At 47.2% G+C, this 16424-nt stretch overlaps 1 protein-coding gene across 1 annotated transcript in view; it reads left to right on the top strand.

The window, feature by feature from the left end:
- Positions 1–16424, top strand: part of ALK (ALK receptor tyrosine kinase) — a 688728-nt gene that overhangs the window by 602338 nt on the left and 69966 nt on the right. The window contains exons 10-11 of the mRNA XM_064572054.1: positions 13305–13399; positions 13572–13697. Of these exons, the coding sequence (XP_064428124.1) occupies positions 13305–13399; positions 13572–13697 (221 nt within the window). The remainder of the gene's footprint in view (positions 1–13304; positions 13400–13571; positions 13698–16424) is intronic.

Below are 16424 nucleotides of genomic sequence, written 5' to 3'. Positions count from 1 at the left end.
CCAATACTATGTTGAATAGCAGTGGTGATAGTGGACATCCCTGCCGCGTTCCTGACCTTAGAGGGAAAGCTCTCAGTTTTTCCCCATTGAGAATGATATTCGCTGTAGGTTTTTCATAGATGGCTTTTATGATATTGAGGTATGTACCCTCTATGCCTATACTCTGAAGAGTTTTGATCAAGAAAGGATGCTGTACTTTGTCAAAAGCTTTTTCTGCATCTATTGAGAGGATCATATGATTCTTATTCTTTCTTTTGTTAATGTATTGTATCACATTGATTGATTTGCAGATGTTGAACCAACCTTGCAGCCCAGGGATAAATCCCACTTGGTCGTGGTGAATAATCCTTTTAATGTACTGTTGGATCCTATTGGCTAGTATTTTGGTGAGAATTTTTGCATCCATGTTCATCAGGGATATTGGTCTGTAATTCTCATTTTTGATGGGGTCTTTGTCTGGTTTTGGGATCAAGGTAATGCTGGCCTCATAAAATGAGTTTGGAAGTTTTCCTTCCATTTCTATTTTTTGGAACAGTTTCAGAAGAATAGGTATTAATTCTTCTTGAAATGTTTGGTAGAATTCCCCTGGGAAGCCATCTAGCCCTGGGCTCTTGTTTATTGGGAGATTTTTGATAACTGGTTCAATTTCCTTAGTGGTTATAGGTCTGTTCAGGTTTTCTATTTCTTCCTGGTTCAGTTTTGGTAGTTGATACATCTCTAGGAATGCATCCATTTCTTCCAGGTTATCGAATTTGCTGGCATAGAGTTGCTCATAATATGTTCTTATAATTGTTTGTATTTCTTTGGTGTTGGTTGTGATCTCTCCTCTTTCATTCATGATTTTGTTGATTTGGGTCATTTCTCTTTTCTTTTTGGTAAGTCTGGCCAGGGGTTTATCAATCTTGTTAATTCTTTCAAAGAACCAGCTCCTGGTTTCGTTGATCTGTTCTACTGTTCTTTTAGTTTCTATTTCATTGATTTCTGCTCTGATCGTTATTATTTCTCTTCTCCTGCTGGGTTTAGGCTTTATTTGCTGTTCTTTCTTCAGCTCCTTTAGGTGTAGGGTTAGGTTGTGTACTTGAGACCTTTCCTGTTCCTTGAGAAAGGCTTGTATTGCTATATACTTTCCTCTTAGGAGTGCCTTTGCTGCATCCCAAAGATTTTGAATAGTTGTGTTTTCATTTTCATTGGTTTCCATGTATTTTTTTAATTCTTCTTTAATTTCCTGGTTGACCCATTCATTCTTCAGTAGGATGCTCTTTAGCCTCCATGTATTTGAGTTCTTTCCAACTTTCCTCTTGTGATTGAGTTCTAGTTTCAAAGCATTGTGGTCTGAAAATAGGCAGGGAATGATCCCAATCTTTTGGTACCGGTTGAGACCTGATTTATGACCTAGGATGTGATCTATTCTGGAGAATGTTCCATGGGGACTAGAGAAGAATGTGTATTCCATTGCTTTGGGATGGAATGTTCTGAATAGGTCTGTGAAGTCCATTTGGTCCAGTGTGTCATTTAAAGTCTTTATTTCCTTGTTAATCTTTTGCTTAGACGATCTGTCCATTTCAGTGAGGGGGGTGTTAAAGTCCCCCACTATTATTGTATTGTTGTCAATGTGTTTCTTTGCTTTTGTTATTAATTGCCTTATATAAGTGGCTGCTCCCATGTTAGGGGCATAGATATTTACAATTGTCAGATCTTCTTGTTGGATAGACCCTTTAAGTAGGATATAATGTCCTTCTTCATCTCTTATTACAGTCTTTGGTTTAAAATCTAATTTGTCTGATATAAGGATTGCCACCCCAGCTTTCTTTTCATGTCCATTAGCATGGTAAATGGTTTTCCACCCCCTCACTTTCAATCTGGGGGTGTCTTTGGGTCTAAAATGAGTCTCTTGCAGATAGCATATCGATGGGTCTTGTTTTTTAATCCAGTCTGAAAGCCTGTGTCTTTTGATTGGGGCATTTAGCCCATTTACATTCAGGGTAACTATTGAAAGATAGGAATTTAGTGCCATTGTATTGCCTGTAAGGTCACTGTTACCGTATATTGTCTGTGTTCCTTTCTGGTCTATGTTGCTTTTAGGGTCTCTCTTTGCTTAGAGGACCCCTTTCAAGATTTCTTGTAGGGCTGGTTTTGTGTTTGCAAATTCCTTTAGTTTTTGTTTGTCCTGGAAGCTTTTTATCTCTCCTTCAATTTTCAATGACAGCCTAGCTGGATATAGTATTCTTGGCTGCATATTTTTCTCATTTAGTGCTCTGAATATATCCTGCCAGTCCTTTCTGGCCTGCCAGGTCTCTGTGGATAGGTCTGTTGCCAGTCTAATGTTTCTACCATTGTAGGTTACATATCTCTTCTCCCGAGCTGCTTTCAGGATTTTCTCTTTGTCTATGAGACTCGTAAGTTTTACTATTAGGTGTCAGGGTGTTGACCTATTTTTATTGATTTTGAGAGGGGTTCTCTGTGCTTCCTGGATTTTGATGCCTGTTTCCTTCCCCAAATTAGGGAAGTTCTCTGCTATAATTTGCTCCATTATACCTTCTGCCCCTCTCTCTCTTTCTTCTTCTTCTGGGATCCCAATTATTCTAATGTTGTTTCATCTTACAGTATCGCTTATCTCTCGAATTCTGCCCTCGTGATCCAATAGTTGTTTATCTCTCTTTTTCTCAGCTTCTTTATTTTCCATCATTTGGTCTTCTATATCACTGATTCTCTTCTGCCTCATTTATCCTAGCAGTTAGTGCCCACATATTTGATTGCACCTCATTAATAGCCTTTTTGATTTCTACTTGGTTAGATTTTAGTTCTTTTACTTCTCCAGAAAGGGTTTCTCTAATAACTTCCATATTTTTTTCAAGCCCAGCTAGTATCTTTAAAGTGATGATTCTGAACTCTAGATCTGACATCGTACTAATGTCCGTATTGAGTAGGTCCCTGGCAGTCGGTACTACCTCTTGTTCTTTTTGTTGAGGTGATTTTTTCCGTCTTGTCATTTTGTGCAGAGGAGAATAGATTAATGAGAGAACAAAGTGCTAGCAGGGTAACAACATCCCCAGAAAATATACTCTAAACAAATCAGAAAAGACCTGAAGCAGTGGGAAAAGAAAGGGAAAGAGAGAAAAAAGAAAAAGCAAAAAAAAGAAAAAGATAAAGATAAAGATAAAAACAAACAAAACAAAACAACAACAACAAAAAAAACCAGAATGTGATCAAATATGATCAAGCTGGTATATAGATCAGTGCCACACACTAGATTTTGGGTGTATTTTGGTCTGTTAGAAGAAAGTGCCTCCCAAAATTTTAAAGAAAGAAAAACTTATATATGTACAAAAATAAGGGTTGATATGATGAAGGGATGGAATATGACTGTAAAGATGAAAATTATAAAAAATTTTATAAAAGGAATTGATAAGAATTTGTTTGAAAAAAGAAAGAAGAGGATTTAAAAAAAGAAAAAAGAAAAAAAAGGGAGAGAATGTGATCAGGCAGGGGAGTAGAAAAAACCATATACTAGAGATTTAGGGTATATTTTGATGTGTTAGAAGAAACTATCTCAAAATTTTAAAGAGAGAACAACTTATATATATATGCCAAAAATACGGGTAACTACTATGAAGGGATAGAATACGACTCTAAAAATGAAAAATAAAAATGTTTTTTTTTTAAAAAAGGGATTGATAAGATGTTGGTTGAAAAAGGGAAAAAGAAAAATTCAAAAAAAAAAGAAAAGAAAAAAGAAAAAAAGACAGTTAAAAAAAAAAAACTTAACTTTGAAAGACTAAAGAATCATGGTAAAAAAGCCATGAATTCTATGTGCAGTATTCCCCTAGCGCTGGCGTTCTGGCGTTCTCATTGATCGGTAAACTTGGTCTTGGCTGGCTGTTCTCGCTGATCTTCTGGGGGAGGGGCCTGTTGCCGTGGTTTCCAAATGTCTCTGCCGGAGGCAGAATTGCCCCGCCCTTGCCCCCTCCCAGCGAAGTCATCCGCTCGGGTTTGCTCTCCGGGGCTTTTGTTCCCTGCGAGCTTTCCGTACAGCTTTGGAGGCGGAGAGTGAAAATGGCGGCCTCCCAATCTCCGCCCCGGAGGAGCCGAGAACTCGGGGCCCCACTTCTCTGTGAGCCCCCAGAGAAAAGCCGCCAGTCACTCCCGTCTCCCCGGTCTCCGGCCGCACTCCGTTCTCGCCCAGCCTGTGACCGTGCGTTTCTGTCTCTGGCACCCAACCCCGGGTGGAGTCTCCAAACCCAGCAGATCCCTGCGGTGCACTCCCGCGTGGCTCCTCCCAGGGGAGGAAGGTGAGTCTCCCCGGATCTGCCGCTTGTCAGGTCCCTGCTGGAGGAGCAGGGGCCCGACTGTGCCGCGGATCACGGTTTATGGCGACCCCGAGCTGAGAGCCCGCGCCTGGGCTCCGCCTCTGCAGCCGGCTTCCCTGCTCCGTTACCTGGAAGCTCTACCGCACTCAGGCACCCCCGGTCTTTCTGTGACCCCGAGGGTCCTGAGACCACACTGTCCCGGAGGGTTCCACCCCCCCGCTTAGCCACCAGAGTGATGTCCCTCAGCGGAGCAGACTCTTAAAAGTTCCGATTTTGTGCTCCGCGGCTCTATCACTTGCCAGAAGCGGCCGACAGAGGCCCCTCCCCCGCCATCTATCCTCCCGAATATCGCCTCAGATTCACTTCTCCACACGTCCTACCTTCCAGAAAGTAGTCGCTTTTCTGATGAGAGAGTTGTTGCTATTCTTTTCTTCGATCTCCTGTTGAGTTTGTCGGTGTTCAGAATGGTTTGATCCCTATCCAGCTGAATTCCTGAGACCAGACGAAATCCAGGTCTCCTACTCCTCCGCCATCTTGCTCTGCCCTCGAACCATATCTTCTTTATCCATTCATCTGTCGAAGGACATCTTGGCTCCTTCCACAGTCTGGCTATTGTGAACATTGCTGCTATGAACATTGGGGTGCATGTGCCCCTTCTTTTCACTACATCTGTATCTTTGGCGTAAATACTTCGTGGTGCAATTGCTGGGTTGTAAGGTTGCTCTATTTTTAACATCTTGAGGAACCTCCATACTGTTTTCCAGAGTGGCTGTACCAGCTTGCATTCCCACCAATAGTGTAAGAGGGTTCCCCTTTCTCCACATCCTCGTCAACATTTGTTATTTCCTGCCTTGTTAATATTTGCCATTCTAACTGGTGTAAGGTGGTATCCCATTGTGGTTTTGATTTGTATTTCGCTGATAGTTAGTGATGTTGAACATTTTTTCATGTGTCTGTTAGCCATTTGTATGTCTTCTTTGGAGAAGTGTCTGTTCATGTCTTCTGCCCATTTTTTGACTGGATTATTTGTTTTTTGGGTGTTGAGTTTGAGAAGTTCTTTATAGATCTTGGATACCAGTCCTTTTTCTTATCACTTGCAAATATCTTCTCCCATTCTGTGGGTTGCCTCTTAGTTTTATTGACTGTTTCCTTTGCAGTACAGAAGCTTTTTATCTTGATGAAGTCCCAGAAGTTCATTTTTGCTTTTGTTTCCCTTGCCTTTGGAGATGTGTCTTAAAAGAAGTTGCTATCGGCGATGTCGAAGAGGTTACTGCCTATGTTCTCCTCTAGGATTTTGATGGATTCCTGTCTCACATTGAGGTCTTTCATCCATTTTGAGTTTATCTTTGTGTATGGTATAAGAGAATGGTCCAGTTTCATTCTTCCACATGTGGCTGTCCAGTTTTCCCAGCACCATTTACTGAAGAGACTGTCTTTTTTCCATTGGGTATTTTTTCCTGATTTATTGAAGATTAGTTAACCATAGAGTTGAGGGTCCATTTCTGGAGTCTCTGTTCTGTTCCATTGATCTATGTGTCTGTTTTTGTGCCAGCACCATACTGTCTTGATGATCACAGCTTTGTAATAGAGCTTGAAGTCAGGTATCGTGATGCCCCCAGCTTTAGTTGTCTTTTTCAACATTCTCTTGGAGATTCAGGGTCTTTTCTGGTCCCATACAAAATTTAAGATTATTTGTTCCAGCTCTGTGAAAAATGTCAATGGTATTTTGATAGGGATTGCATTGAAAGTGTAGATCAAATTCATTTTTTTAATAATTGCAGAGCCCCAGGCTCCAGACACAGAGATTTGAACTCAGGAGGTCACATATTAGGCCAAGGATACATTTTTTTTTTAAGTTTCATAAGTGACTTTGATGTTTGACCACATTTGGAAGTCACCAGCATAAAATGTCAGATTCAGATTTCTTGTGGGCAAGACAGGGAAATGACTGACTAGGGAAGGATCACTGTCACATTGTCATCAAACATATATTAAGCCCCCATCAAGCACAGAGGATGGAAAGGGGTGTGTGACCCAGCCTCTTGCCAGTCACAGGGCCTGCATGCTGAGAGGCAAACAGCAACACATGTGGTATTGTGCAGAGTCCAACAGCATGGCCAATGTTCAGATGGCGTGGTGACCTCCCTGTCAGGGGGGATGTCATGGAGAACATGGATTATTATAAGATGGACCTTGAGGAAAATTTAGATCTTCCAGAAATGGGACAGGGACAAGAGCATTCCAAAGAAGGCCATCAGGATGAATGGAGGCTTATAGGCAGGAATGTTTTATGTGGGTTCAAGAATAGCCAACTAGGTTGTGTCAGAGAATCCTGAGCAATCTCCTTGGCAGAAGGTGAGCATGAATATTGGGCCACATATTTTGGACTCCGCACTGTAGAGGATGGGAAACCAGAGGAAGGAGACTGTTGAAAGCTCTGTGAGGGACCAAATGTGAAATGCTCTGTGCCTGGAAATAGAGCTCAGAAGGGGGGAAGAGGGGCTGGAGGAGAAGAGTCTCTTCTGCTGCCACCTTCTAAATGGCACCATTGGCCCAGGACAGCCATGGATCAGCCCTCCAAGAGGAAGGGGATAGATGTGGCTGGTGGCTCAGCAATGCAATGTGCAGCCAGGCATAGATACATACAAATCAAACATTCATAACTCTGAAAGTATCTGGCCCTGTTTCTTTCTCAGAAAATATCCCAGATCACTGGAGCAAGGAGTAGATTAGCAAGTCTGAGCTTTAAATACTATTTCTAACACTGATTTACTGTGACGTTTGGGACAAGTTGTTGTTTTTGATTGCTGAGTTTCCACAATCAAGAGTGCAAAGCAGTGAGACAGATCCTGCCTGTGAGCCTGGTTTTAAGAAGTAGTCACGCAAAATGGCAATAAGTGAACCCCTTTCGAATAACAGGATGTTCAGATCTTCTCAAGATTTCCTTGGTAATATCCACAGCTCAATTTACAAGTCAACGGATGCGCATGTTTTTCATAATTCTTAATGCCCCTCAAAATGTAGACCTAAGTTCTCCGCCCTTCTCTCCCCAAGCACAGAGTTTGGAACTTAGGGGGAAACTGAACTGCTGATATTTGAAACAAAGCAGAATCCAGTTCTATACGTGCTGTTCTCTAGGATCTCCTCAGTGTACACCACTTCTACCCTCACCTCTGTGAGGTGACGCATAGTCTTCATCTCATCTGAGTCCCATACCTGGGTTAACAGCTGCCTGATTTGCATCCTGCCCACACCTTCAGTATGCCCCCTAACACCCCGCCCCTATGTGATTCTTCTGTCCATAGCCCTACCATTGTCTGAGACCTTCAGTTCTTCAGAGTCTTTCTTGACTTCTCTCTCACTGCCCAGATTCAGTGTTTTTCCAGGTTGTACATTCTAGCTCTATGGGGGCAGAACTAAAAAGGTGTATAGAAATCTCCTAGTCACTGAATAATATGAATCACAAGTCCTCTGAATTCCTCAAGGTCAGGGTCGATATCTTGTGCATCTCTATACTCCCAGCTACAGACATGGTGCCTGACTCAGAGTAAGAGCTCAAATAATCTTTGCTCAAAGGCAGAGGGGGAGATATGGAACTTATAACACTCCTGAGGAAGCACAGATTTCTAATAAAAATATAAAACAGGAACAACAAACTAGAATCTCCCATGCTAAAGAAAAGCTTCCACTATAAAAAAAAAAAAAAATACCCATATTACATAGATGAATTTTTTTTTAAACTAAGATGGTGCTTAACAAATTTCAGTGACTTGCCCAGGGTCCTACCAAGTACGTAGCCCAGTCCTCACGCCACTCTGCCTTTTGAAACTCGGCCCTCACCAAGCAGAGAAAGCTGCTAATTCACCCTCATAAAGATATTTCTGTCAGGAGGGAAGGGAACCAGCAACCACCCTTTTCCTGGGTCTTCTCACCGTGGAGAATGCCTTCGCCTCTGGCGCCATCTCAGCTCTCAAAGCCATAAGCACACACAACAGCCAAGAGTAGAGGAAGAAGCTAGTGTCGGAAAGGTGTCCTGAGAAAGGTGCAGTGGACATCCCCGTCTCTTGAGCAGAATGGATGTAGGTGCTGTCTAGTTCTGGACAGCCTTCCAAAGACCCCCAGTTGTTCCAAGGGATCCCTGGGGCAAGTGCATGACTTCTCCTCCCTCGGGGCACTTGACACCTTTGAGCCTATTGAGCAGGTGTATTCGTGCACCCGTACCTCCCCTGCTGGGCCAGGGCTCCTGGAAGCAAGATCTGCCCTTCACCATTCCCTGCAAACCTAAGGCCCAGGGAGAGCTCAATATACATGGTGCAGAATGAGAAAATGAAAGAGCAAAGTGGGAACTTGCCAGAGAAGGGCTTCTTCCCGCCCTGCAGTCTGGTGGAACACCCTGGTGGCAGGCCTTGCCGATTGGTGGCATGCCATGGCAAATGTGGGAACCAGAACCATTAGTCACACACAGCCAGTGCCTGGAAGCCTGGGACTGAGACTGTGGAAGAGTGTGAGTGATTCTCTGTGCTTGCTCAGCTTGGCTGAAAACTCATTTTCTCCCCTATTCCACCCCAAAGGGCTCCCTCACAGAAGCCAATTCATTGTGAAAGATCTCTATGGCCCTTGGAAACCTGGGAATCACTCTGTAGTGACTCCCCCCTCACTGCTATGGGGGTCATGATGGCCAGAGGGGAAACCAAGTCAGAGCATGGTAAATTCCTTCTGAGAGTTGGGACTGAGCAGGAAGAGAGGGTGCTTCCAACTAGTGAGTCTGGCCTTTAATGTCCAGACCTACTTTACTGTCACAGAGCCAGACTTCTAGAGTCAGGCAGGGCACACATGTCCAGCCCTGGCCATAGTGATCTGAGCCAGGCTGGTCCCGGGAACCCAAAGCTGGCCATCAGCCACTCCTCTTCAACTGGTAACTGAAGTCAGTTATGCAGATAATAGGATGAATGTAGTGGGGCTTTTTCATCACATACATTATTCTAATAGAAATGCATACCGTGACCCGAGCTTTGTGACAGTCCATTTTAGAAGACTTCTGCGGAGCAAATCAAGTGCACAGTGAGAAATTGGAAAAAGCATTTTTCCTTAGCAGTATCTGCCAGCTCTATCCTAAGCAGCCAGAACCCAGACAAGCCTCAGCTGCGAGAAGGGATGCAGAACACTCCCCCCACCTTCTGAGCCCACTAAATGGCCCAGAGGAATCTGAGATGTGGTTAGTGCGCATCCGTTAAATAAATACCTTTTACCCAGGCTGGCCATTCTTTCTTGCTCTTTGTCTAAAGCATTGCTATTCCCTCAGTCCACATTCAGACACACACCTTTTTGTCAGCTACTTAAAATCATTAAGTGAACTTAATTAGGTTTGTCAATCCCTAAGGCTGCCAGGGTGGCAAATAAGGCATTATATTCACTGTCCATTAACAGTCTGTTGCCTGAACCAGACTGTGCATTTTCGGAGCTGTGCATGAGTAGCATCAGCATTTCCTGCACAGAGATCTGCTCAGTGAGTCTGGGAGACACTCAATTTCAAGGCTGTCCCCTCTAAACCTGGCCCACTGCCCCAGTGGCCACCTCCCCGAATCCCCCAGGCCAATTTTCAGCAGGCCTCTCTGAGCAAGAACAGAGTCAAGGGGTATGTTCTTTGTGTGAAGACAGGCTCCAACCAAGATCTCAAGCCAAGTCTGTTTTATCCACAAGTTTCAAACCCCACCAGCTGGAAAAAAGAGAAAAAGCAACAATAATCCATGCAATCAAAAGTGTCTTATTTGGAAAAACTGAAAGAGCTGAGCAGGTGTGAACTATTGAGGGGCAGGGAGTGAAATCAATTGCTAAAGGCTAGAAAGAGCTCAGCTGCCATGTTCTTAAATAGCACAGAAGAGTGAGGGAGCTGGAGGAACCCCGAAGAGTTTGCTCTTCCCTTCTCCTTGACCAGGCTGCCCACAGAGAGGGAGGGCTAGGTTCTTCTAGCCCTGGGGGCTCGGATTTCTTTCTCTTTATCTTTGGGATAAAGAATAGTGAAGTAACCAAATGTTTGTTAGAACCTGACCTCCGTAATCCTGGCAGTAATGTGGCATGGACCTTGCCTTTCCTTAGACCCAGAGAAGTCCACCTGGTACATGCTAGAACTTTCCAGTCTCAGAGCACTCCACCTGGTACATGCTAGAACGTTCCCTCAATCCTAGAGCAGTCTAACTGGTGCATGCTAGAACTTTCTCTCAGTCTCAGAGCACTCTATCTGGTACATGCTACTAGACCTTTCCCTCAATCCTAGAGCAGTCTAACTGGTACATGCTAGAACTTTCTCTCAGTCTCAGAGCACTCCACCTGGTACATTGCTAGAATGTTCCCTCAATCCTAGAGCAGTCCAACTGGTGGATGCTAGAACTTTCATTCTCAGAGCACTCCACCTGGTACATGCTAGAACTTTCCCTCAATCCTAGAGCAGTCTAACTGGTACAAGAGCTAGAGCTTTTAGTCTCAGTGCACTCCATCTGGTACATGCTAGAACGTTCCCTCAATCCTAGAGCAGTCTAACTGGTACAAGCTAGAACTTTTAGTCTCAGCGCACTCCATCTGGTACATGCTAGAACTTTCCCTCAATCCTAGAGCAGTCTAACTCGTACATGCTAGAACTTTCAGTCTCAGAGCACTCCATCTGGTTCATGCTAGAACTTTCCCTCATTCCTACAGCAGTCTAACTTGTGCATGCTGGAACTTCCTGTCAACCTCAGAGCACTCCACCTGGTACATGCTAGAACTTTCCCTCAATCCCAAAGCACTCCACCTGATATATGCTAGAACCCAAGACCTGAGGCCACGGCTCACCCTGGAGAGTGACCTGGTATCTGTACTTTTGCGGGGGGTGGGGGGGGGTGCAATAGGAAAGACAGGTTGCACCAGAAAAACTGAGAGCCTTGAGGAAGTCTCACCCATCTTCAGCAAGGAGGGGGAAGCAGAGCCAGGAGCAATCTCTTCTTCCCCTGGGGTTCAGCTGAAGACGCACAACCAGGTACCATCCAAAGCAGAGAATCCTAAATCTCCTGAATCTGGGTGGCCCCAATGGCCACCCAGCCTCTCGGCTAGTGCCCCCACAGAACAGAAACGCCCAGATGGGTCCTGCTGTCTCCTCCCTGCCCCAGCAACTACCATCCCCAGACCCCATTCCCAGAATGCCTTTGCTCCACCCCTGCCGTCCCCACACCCCAGCATGACCCACCTTAGTCCCCCCACACCACCCGCCCCGTCCCCTCCCTGCAGCCTCTGGAGTCTGGAGCACTTGGGGCAGGGTCGGCAGGGTGGCCTTGTGGGTGGACGGAGGCCACATTGCATGTTTACATCTGATTCGACATCTGATTGAGTCTTCCCTGATTGTTAGGAGTGTTCCTGACTCCAACTATGTGCAATTCCCCGTGTCAATCAAACTCTTTTAAACAGCAGCTGCCACTGTTGTTGCCTTGCAGAGCACTTTAGAAACTCTTCTATTTAGAGACCATGCCAGCCCCAGCCTGCATCACGCCATCCATGCTAAGAGGCCCAGTGGCGGCTTGAGAACCTTGCAGCCCTAATCTCTCAGTAATGAAGAAGGAGGGCAGAGAGAAGGGAGGGAGAGCAGAGAGCGGTGGGGAGCCATGCAGTCTCCCAGGAAGGGCCCAGTTAGGGCAAAACGGGTTTTGTCCCTCTCCCCCATGCTCAGCGGGCACACACAGGTAATTCACTCGCTCCGGGCCCAGGCCGCCTGCAAGGTACGCCCGTGACACTCAGCACCTGGCCTGGCCCCTCAGCCTGTGGATAACAGATGAGGAGGTGGTAACCTAGAGTGGAGAAATGGGAAAGGTGCGCTGTGGGGCCTTACCCACTGCTCTTCCACCCAGGGATGTGATTCTTTCTAGTCTCCATCCCCAAGTGGCTCCGTGCACCTGTTCTCTTGCTGCCTGCGAGTAGCATCTCTCTCACCCTGGCAACTGCTGTAAACAGAACAAGACGACAGTGTTAGGGCCTCTGTTTGCCCCCTGAGGATCCCAGGCCTGGCTGTGTCCCAGGTGACACGGGCTGGAGCTGGGAGCTCATCCGCCGACAGAGTCCCCCGGGAAATCTAAGGAAACCGTGACCTTGCCGTGGCTCATGGAGAAGCCTGATGCTGTGCATGATACACACATGCCGCTCACTATCTTTGCGTCTTTCCACACCCCTCACCCACGAGCCACGGGGGCCCGGCCATGCGCTGAGCCATCCCTCACTCCAGTTCCTCCGCCACAGATGTCCTCCCCTCACGGTTCCCTGGCCCCACATCCACACCTCTGAGTCCTCGCCTTCCTTCAAAACCAACTTAAAGGCTGCCTTCTCTGTGAAGAAACCTCGGTAGGTTTACTGTTAATACTTACAGTCTGCTCTGTGTTGGTTACAAACACTCCAGGGATCAGCGTCAAATTATTTAATATTTAACAACGGGTCAGGCACCACACAGAGCAGCCCCAGTGGAGAGTGACACTGGATAAGACACCAGATCCTTGAGATCCTTCCCCTACCCCGCTGTGCAGGGGGTTAACTTTTCAGTTGCTGAATAATGGGGAAAACTAGGGGTACCAGGAAAGGAGCCAGGGGACACTTGGGGGACAGTGGCTCTTTATCAGATGGTACAGAAATATTTTAATAATGACTTGGGCTCCACCAGGGAGTACCCACTGAATATCAAGCCTACCCATTTCTACCCACCCTCCACACCCAAAAAGTGAAAGAGGTCTCCTCGGAGCTTCAGGGAGTACTGGAACCTTCAAGCCCCAAACTCCAGGATGGATTAACCTATGGAACAATCCCTCAGCAAGGAAGTAGGGGGAGCCGTGGACTGTTCCCCTCTCACAGCTGCTCTGTGATTAGGGGAGGCTCACACGAAGGACCGCTATGAGCCAGGCATCGGCACACATCGGCCAGATGCTGAGTCCTGCCAGGTGACTGACCCACGCCGTTTCTCACACACGCTCCTCTTAACACCTACAGGTTCTGGCTGCAGATTGTTGTGTGGTGGGGGCAAGGATCCAGAGCCACCGTGGCTTTTGACAATATCTCCATCAGCCTGGACTGCTACCTCACCAGTGAGTTCACCCTGTCCCTGGCACTTGTCCCCAACCCAGACAACCCCGGGCCTCACTCTCCCTCCTTAACCTGAACCCACCTGCCTCTCCCACCTTCCCCGGGGGCATACTCTGCTCTCTCCCTTAAATCAAGCCTCACTTAACTCAGCGCACGGGGTCTTCTCTATTCTAGTCAGTGGGGAGGACAAGATACCACAGGATATGGCACCCAAATCAAGAAATCTATTTGAGAGAAACCCAAACAAGGAGCCAAAAGCCTGGGAAAGTACAGGAGAGATCCCCGTCTTTGACCCCACAGGTAAGGGTTCAACTTACAAATTGGAGCAAAGTCATTTTCTGTTGTTGTTGCAAAAGGCAGAAGGAAGATACGGGTTGTGATGGCAGTGGGGAGCTGTGTTTAAAGAATAAAATAGTCAGCCTTTAAAAGGACCATCACCTATTCCCTGGCTATGGGGCTCTAAGAGGAGGTTGTTTGGGTCTCTTGTTGCCTGGCTGAATGGAGCGTCCGGAAGTTGAGCAAAGGAGCAACTCTCCTCTGTGCCTGGGGAATACCCAGGCACCAACACGAGAGAACCAAGCTGATCTTTCCTCAAACTCAGTCCCTTGAAACCAGTCCCCATTTACTGAACAAAGGAAACCTTACATTAGACTTCTTGTAAGGGGGTTGGGCCCCAAACCAACGTTATTTGGTGCACAAAGCCAGGCTAGCCCATCACGGGTAAAGGCCCCAAAGCTTCAGGCTCAACACATTTCCCCAAACCTTGGTTCCCTTCCAAAGCTGTCTGCTTCAGCATCTTCCGGGCTGAAGGACTTCTCATGGGGACTCTTGCTGCTTCAGACACAGGCTTCTTCAGCCTCTGGCCCTAAACCATGGGGTGACTTCTCAGCTATTCTTTGTACAAGGAGGAAATCTCCTAGAATCAGTCTCCAGAGCCAGTATGATGGTCCTGGGCAGTTGTTAGGCCTGTGAGCCTCGCCCCAGAGAAGCTGGGGCCCGACACCAGCAGGTCAAGGGGTTCCCCCGGGTGGGCTGGGTGCCTGGGCATGGGAGTGAAGTGAGTAACCTGGAGAAGCACGTGTACAGCACTGTCCACCCATACTCTTTTTCCAATAAAAGATCACTTTATTAAAATAACAATAGATAAATGATAAATTTCTACTTGCAATGTAAAATCCTTGTTTAGTGCAAAGTACAAAGAAAAAAACAAGTGGAGACTTACACCGTCACACTAAATTCATTGACTCTCAACTTATTATGTAAATATCAGCTTTGCTTTGTCTTCTACGAAAGAAACCCCTCCTTTCTCTGGCTGAAAAGCCACCCTGGGTGTAGCTCTCTCTGTCTCCGATTCCTACCTGATCTAACCCAGCGGCCAGACCAGGGGGAAAGAGTTCATTGCTTTTCCCCCTCACCTCTCCCCTCTCCTCCCTTCACCTTTAACTAAATCCTCAAAACACTTTTTCATTTGTCTACATGAAGGGGAACCTGCCACCTCTATTTCCCTACTCTGCCTCATCATTCATGAAAACGGCTAAGGTGAGGGCTGCAGCCTTCTGTCCATTGTTTGCCGCCCCTCCCCACCCCAGGGACGGACCTCCAGGACTCCCCGGGCCCTGGTCAGTGACTGCCTCCCTGCGATGCATTCAGGACACGTTCGGCAAACCTCGTGGCAGGCTCCGGCCCTGCCTCACCACCAACACTGATTACATAGCAGGAGCTCCGGAAAAACTTACTGACTCACGGACTGATGGGGTGATGGGGTGGGTTGGGGTGGGTGGCCCTTGAGGCTTGAGATCAGTTCTTGGATGTTGGCAGCCAGCACTTAGGAGCAGCCATCCACCCCGCCTGACTCCCCAGTTTATTGCCATATAACTCCCACTGTCCTTAAAAGGCTCATCAATGAGGGTCCACACAGTGGCCACTCAGACTAATGAAATCATGCAGCGGCTGGAAAGCGGCAATGCTCCCCCACCACCTCCAAATAAAATCGGAAGCGAGTGGCTGCCTGAGAGGCTGGAGCTTCCTCTGCTGCCCAACCCAGCCTCAGAGCAGGAGGCAGGTGGCTTTGGGACAGTGTTCTGTCTCCATGCCCCCTTCTGGAATGACCCCACCTCTAAGGGAAGAGGACACTGAGGCAGATACATCCCCAAGCAGCCTTAGTGGGTTCCTTGGAAAGGCTTTAGAAAACTGAATACAGAGACAATGATTTGCCAGGAACCCGCTCTTGCATAGGGGAGCTCGAGGGCAGGGAGAAACTGAGGCAGGCTCCCAGCCCCAGCCCCTGCTGACAGATGTCCCAGCCCCACCATGCTGCCCCCCACCCAGCACCCTCTGATTCATCAGGAGAAGGAGGAGCAGGGTCGCCTTTCCCCGACCCCCACAGGCAAAGCCCATTACGCCCCCTGAGGTGCCACTTGGCCAGGACCCAGCCTCAGGGTCAAGGAGAACAGGCCACCCTGGGTCTATGCCGTGGCCCTCCCTCACCTGGCTTTCATCTAGACCTACACACAGTTCCTACACACTTCCTCTGGGGCCAGTTACATGCTCAGAGATGCTGAACCGAGCAAGACCCAGGTCAGGCGGTCAAGAACTGCCAGTATACAAGAGGAGAGCACAGGTAGAGGGGGAGGGGCGGCCTGCAAGCCAGCAGGTCATGGCCAGCAAGGGGAAGCTGAGCCCAGCTCAGAGCTTCTGCCTTCAAGGGCCTCTAGAGAAGAAGGAAGGGCTGCAGTGGGAGGGAAAGGGGAGGGGAGGAGCGATTGAGGGGTCTGCCTGCCTGACCCTGGGCTGGGGTGTTTCATACACCAACCTATCCAGACCTCACTCTGGCTGGGGAGAGTTGGTGTCATTCCCAACACCAACTGGGTGGGATGAGAAGATGGTCTAGAGGGATGAGTCCCCCCGCTGGTAGGGAATGGAGCCAAGATGTGACCCTGAAGTCTACATTCTTTCAGCCAACTAAGCCACTCCAGGTAGCCAAGTCCAGAGATAAACACTGAACATGGGAAAGAGCAGGAGAGCATC

Source organism: Mirounga angustirostris, unplaced genomic scaffold (genome assembly GCF_029215605.1).
Source record: "Mirounga angustirostris isolate CCGP_5_RB_7025 unplaced genomic scaffold, mMirAng1.0.hap1 SCAF_10, whole genome shotgun sequence".
In the NCBI taxonomy this organism is placed as follows: Eukaryota; Metazoa; Chordata; class Mammalia; order Carnivora; family Phocidae; genus Mirounga; species Mirounga angustirostris.
This window is presented reverse-complemented; position numbering and strand designations above follow the sequence as displayed.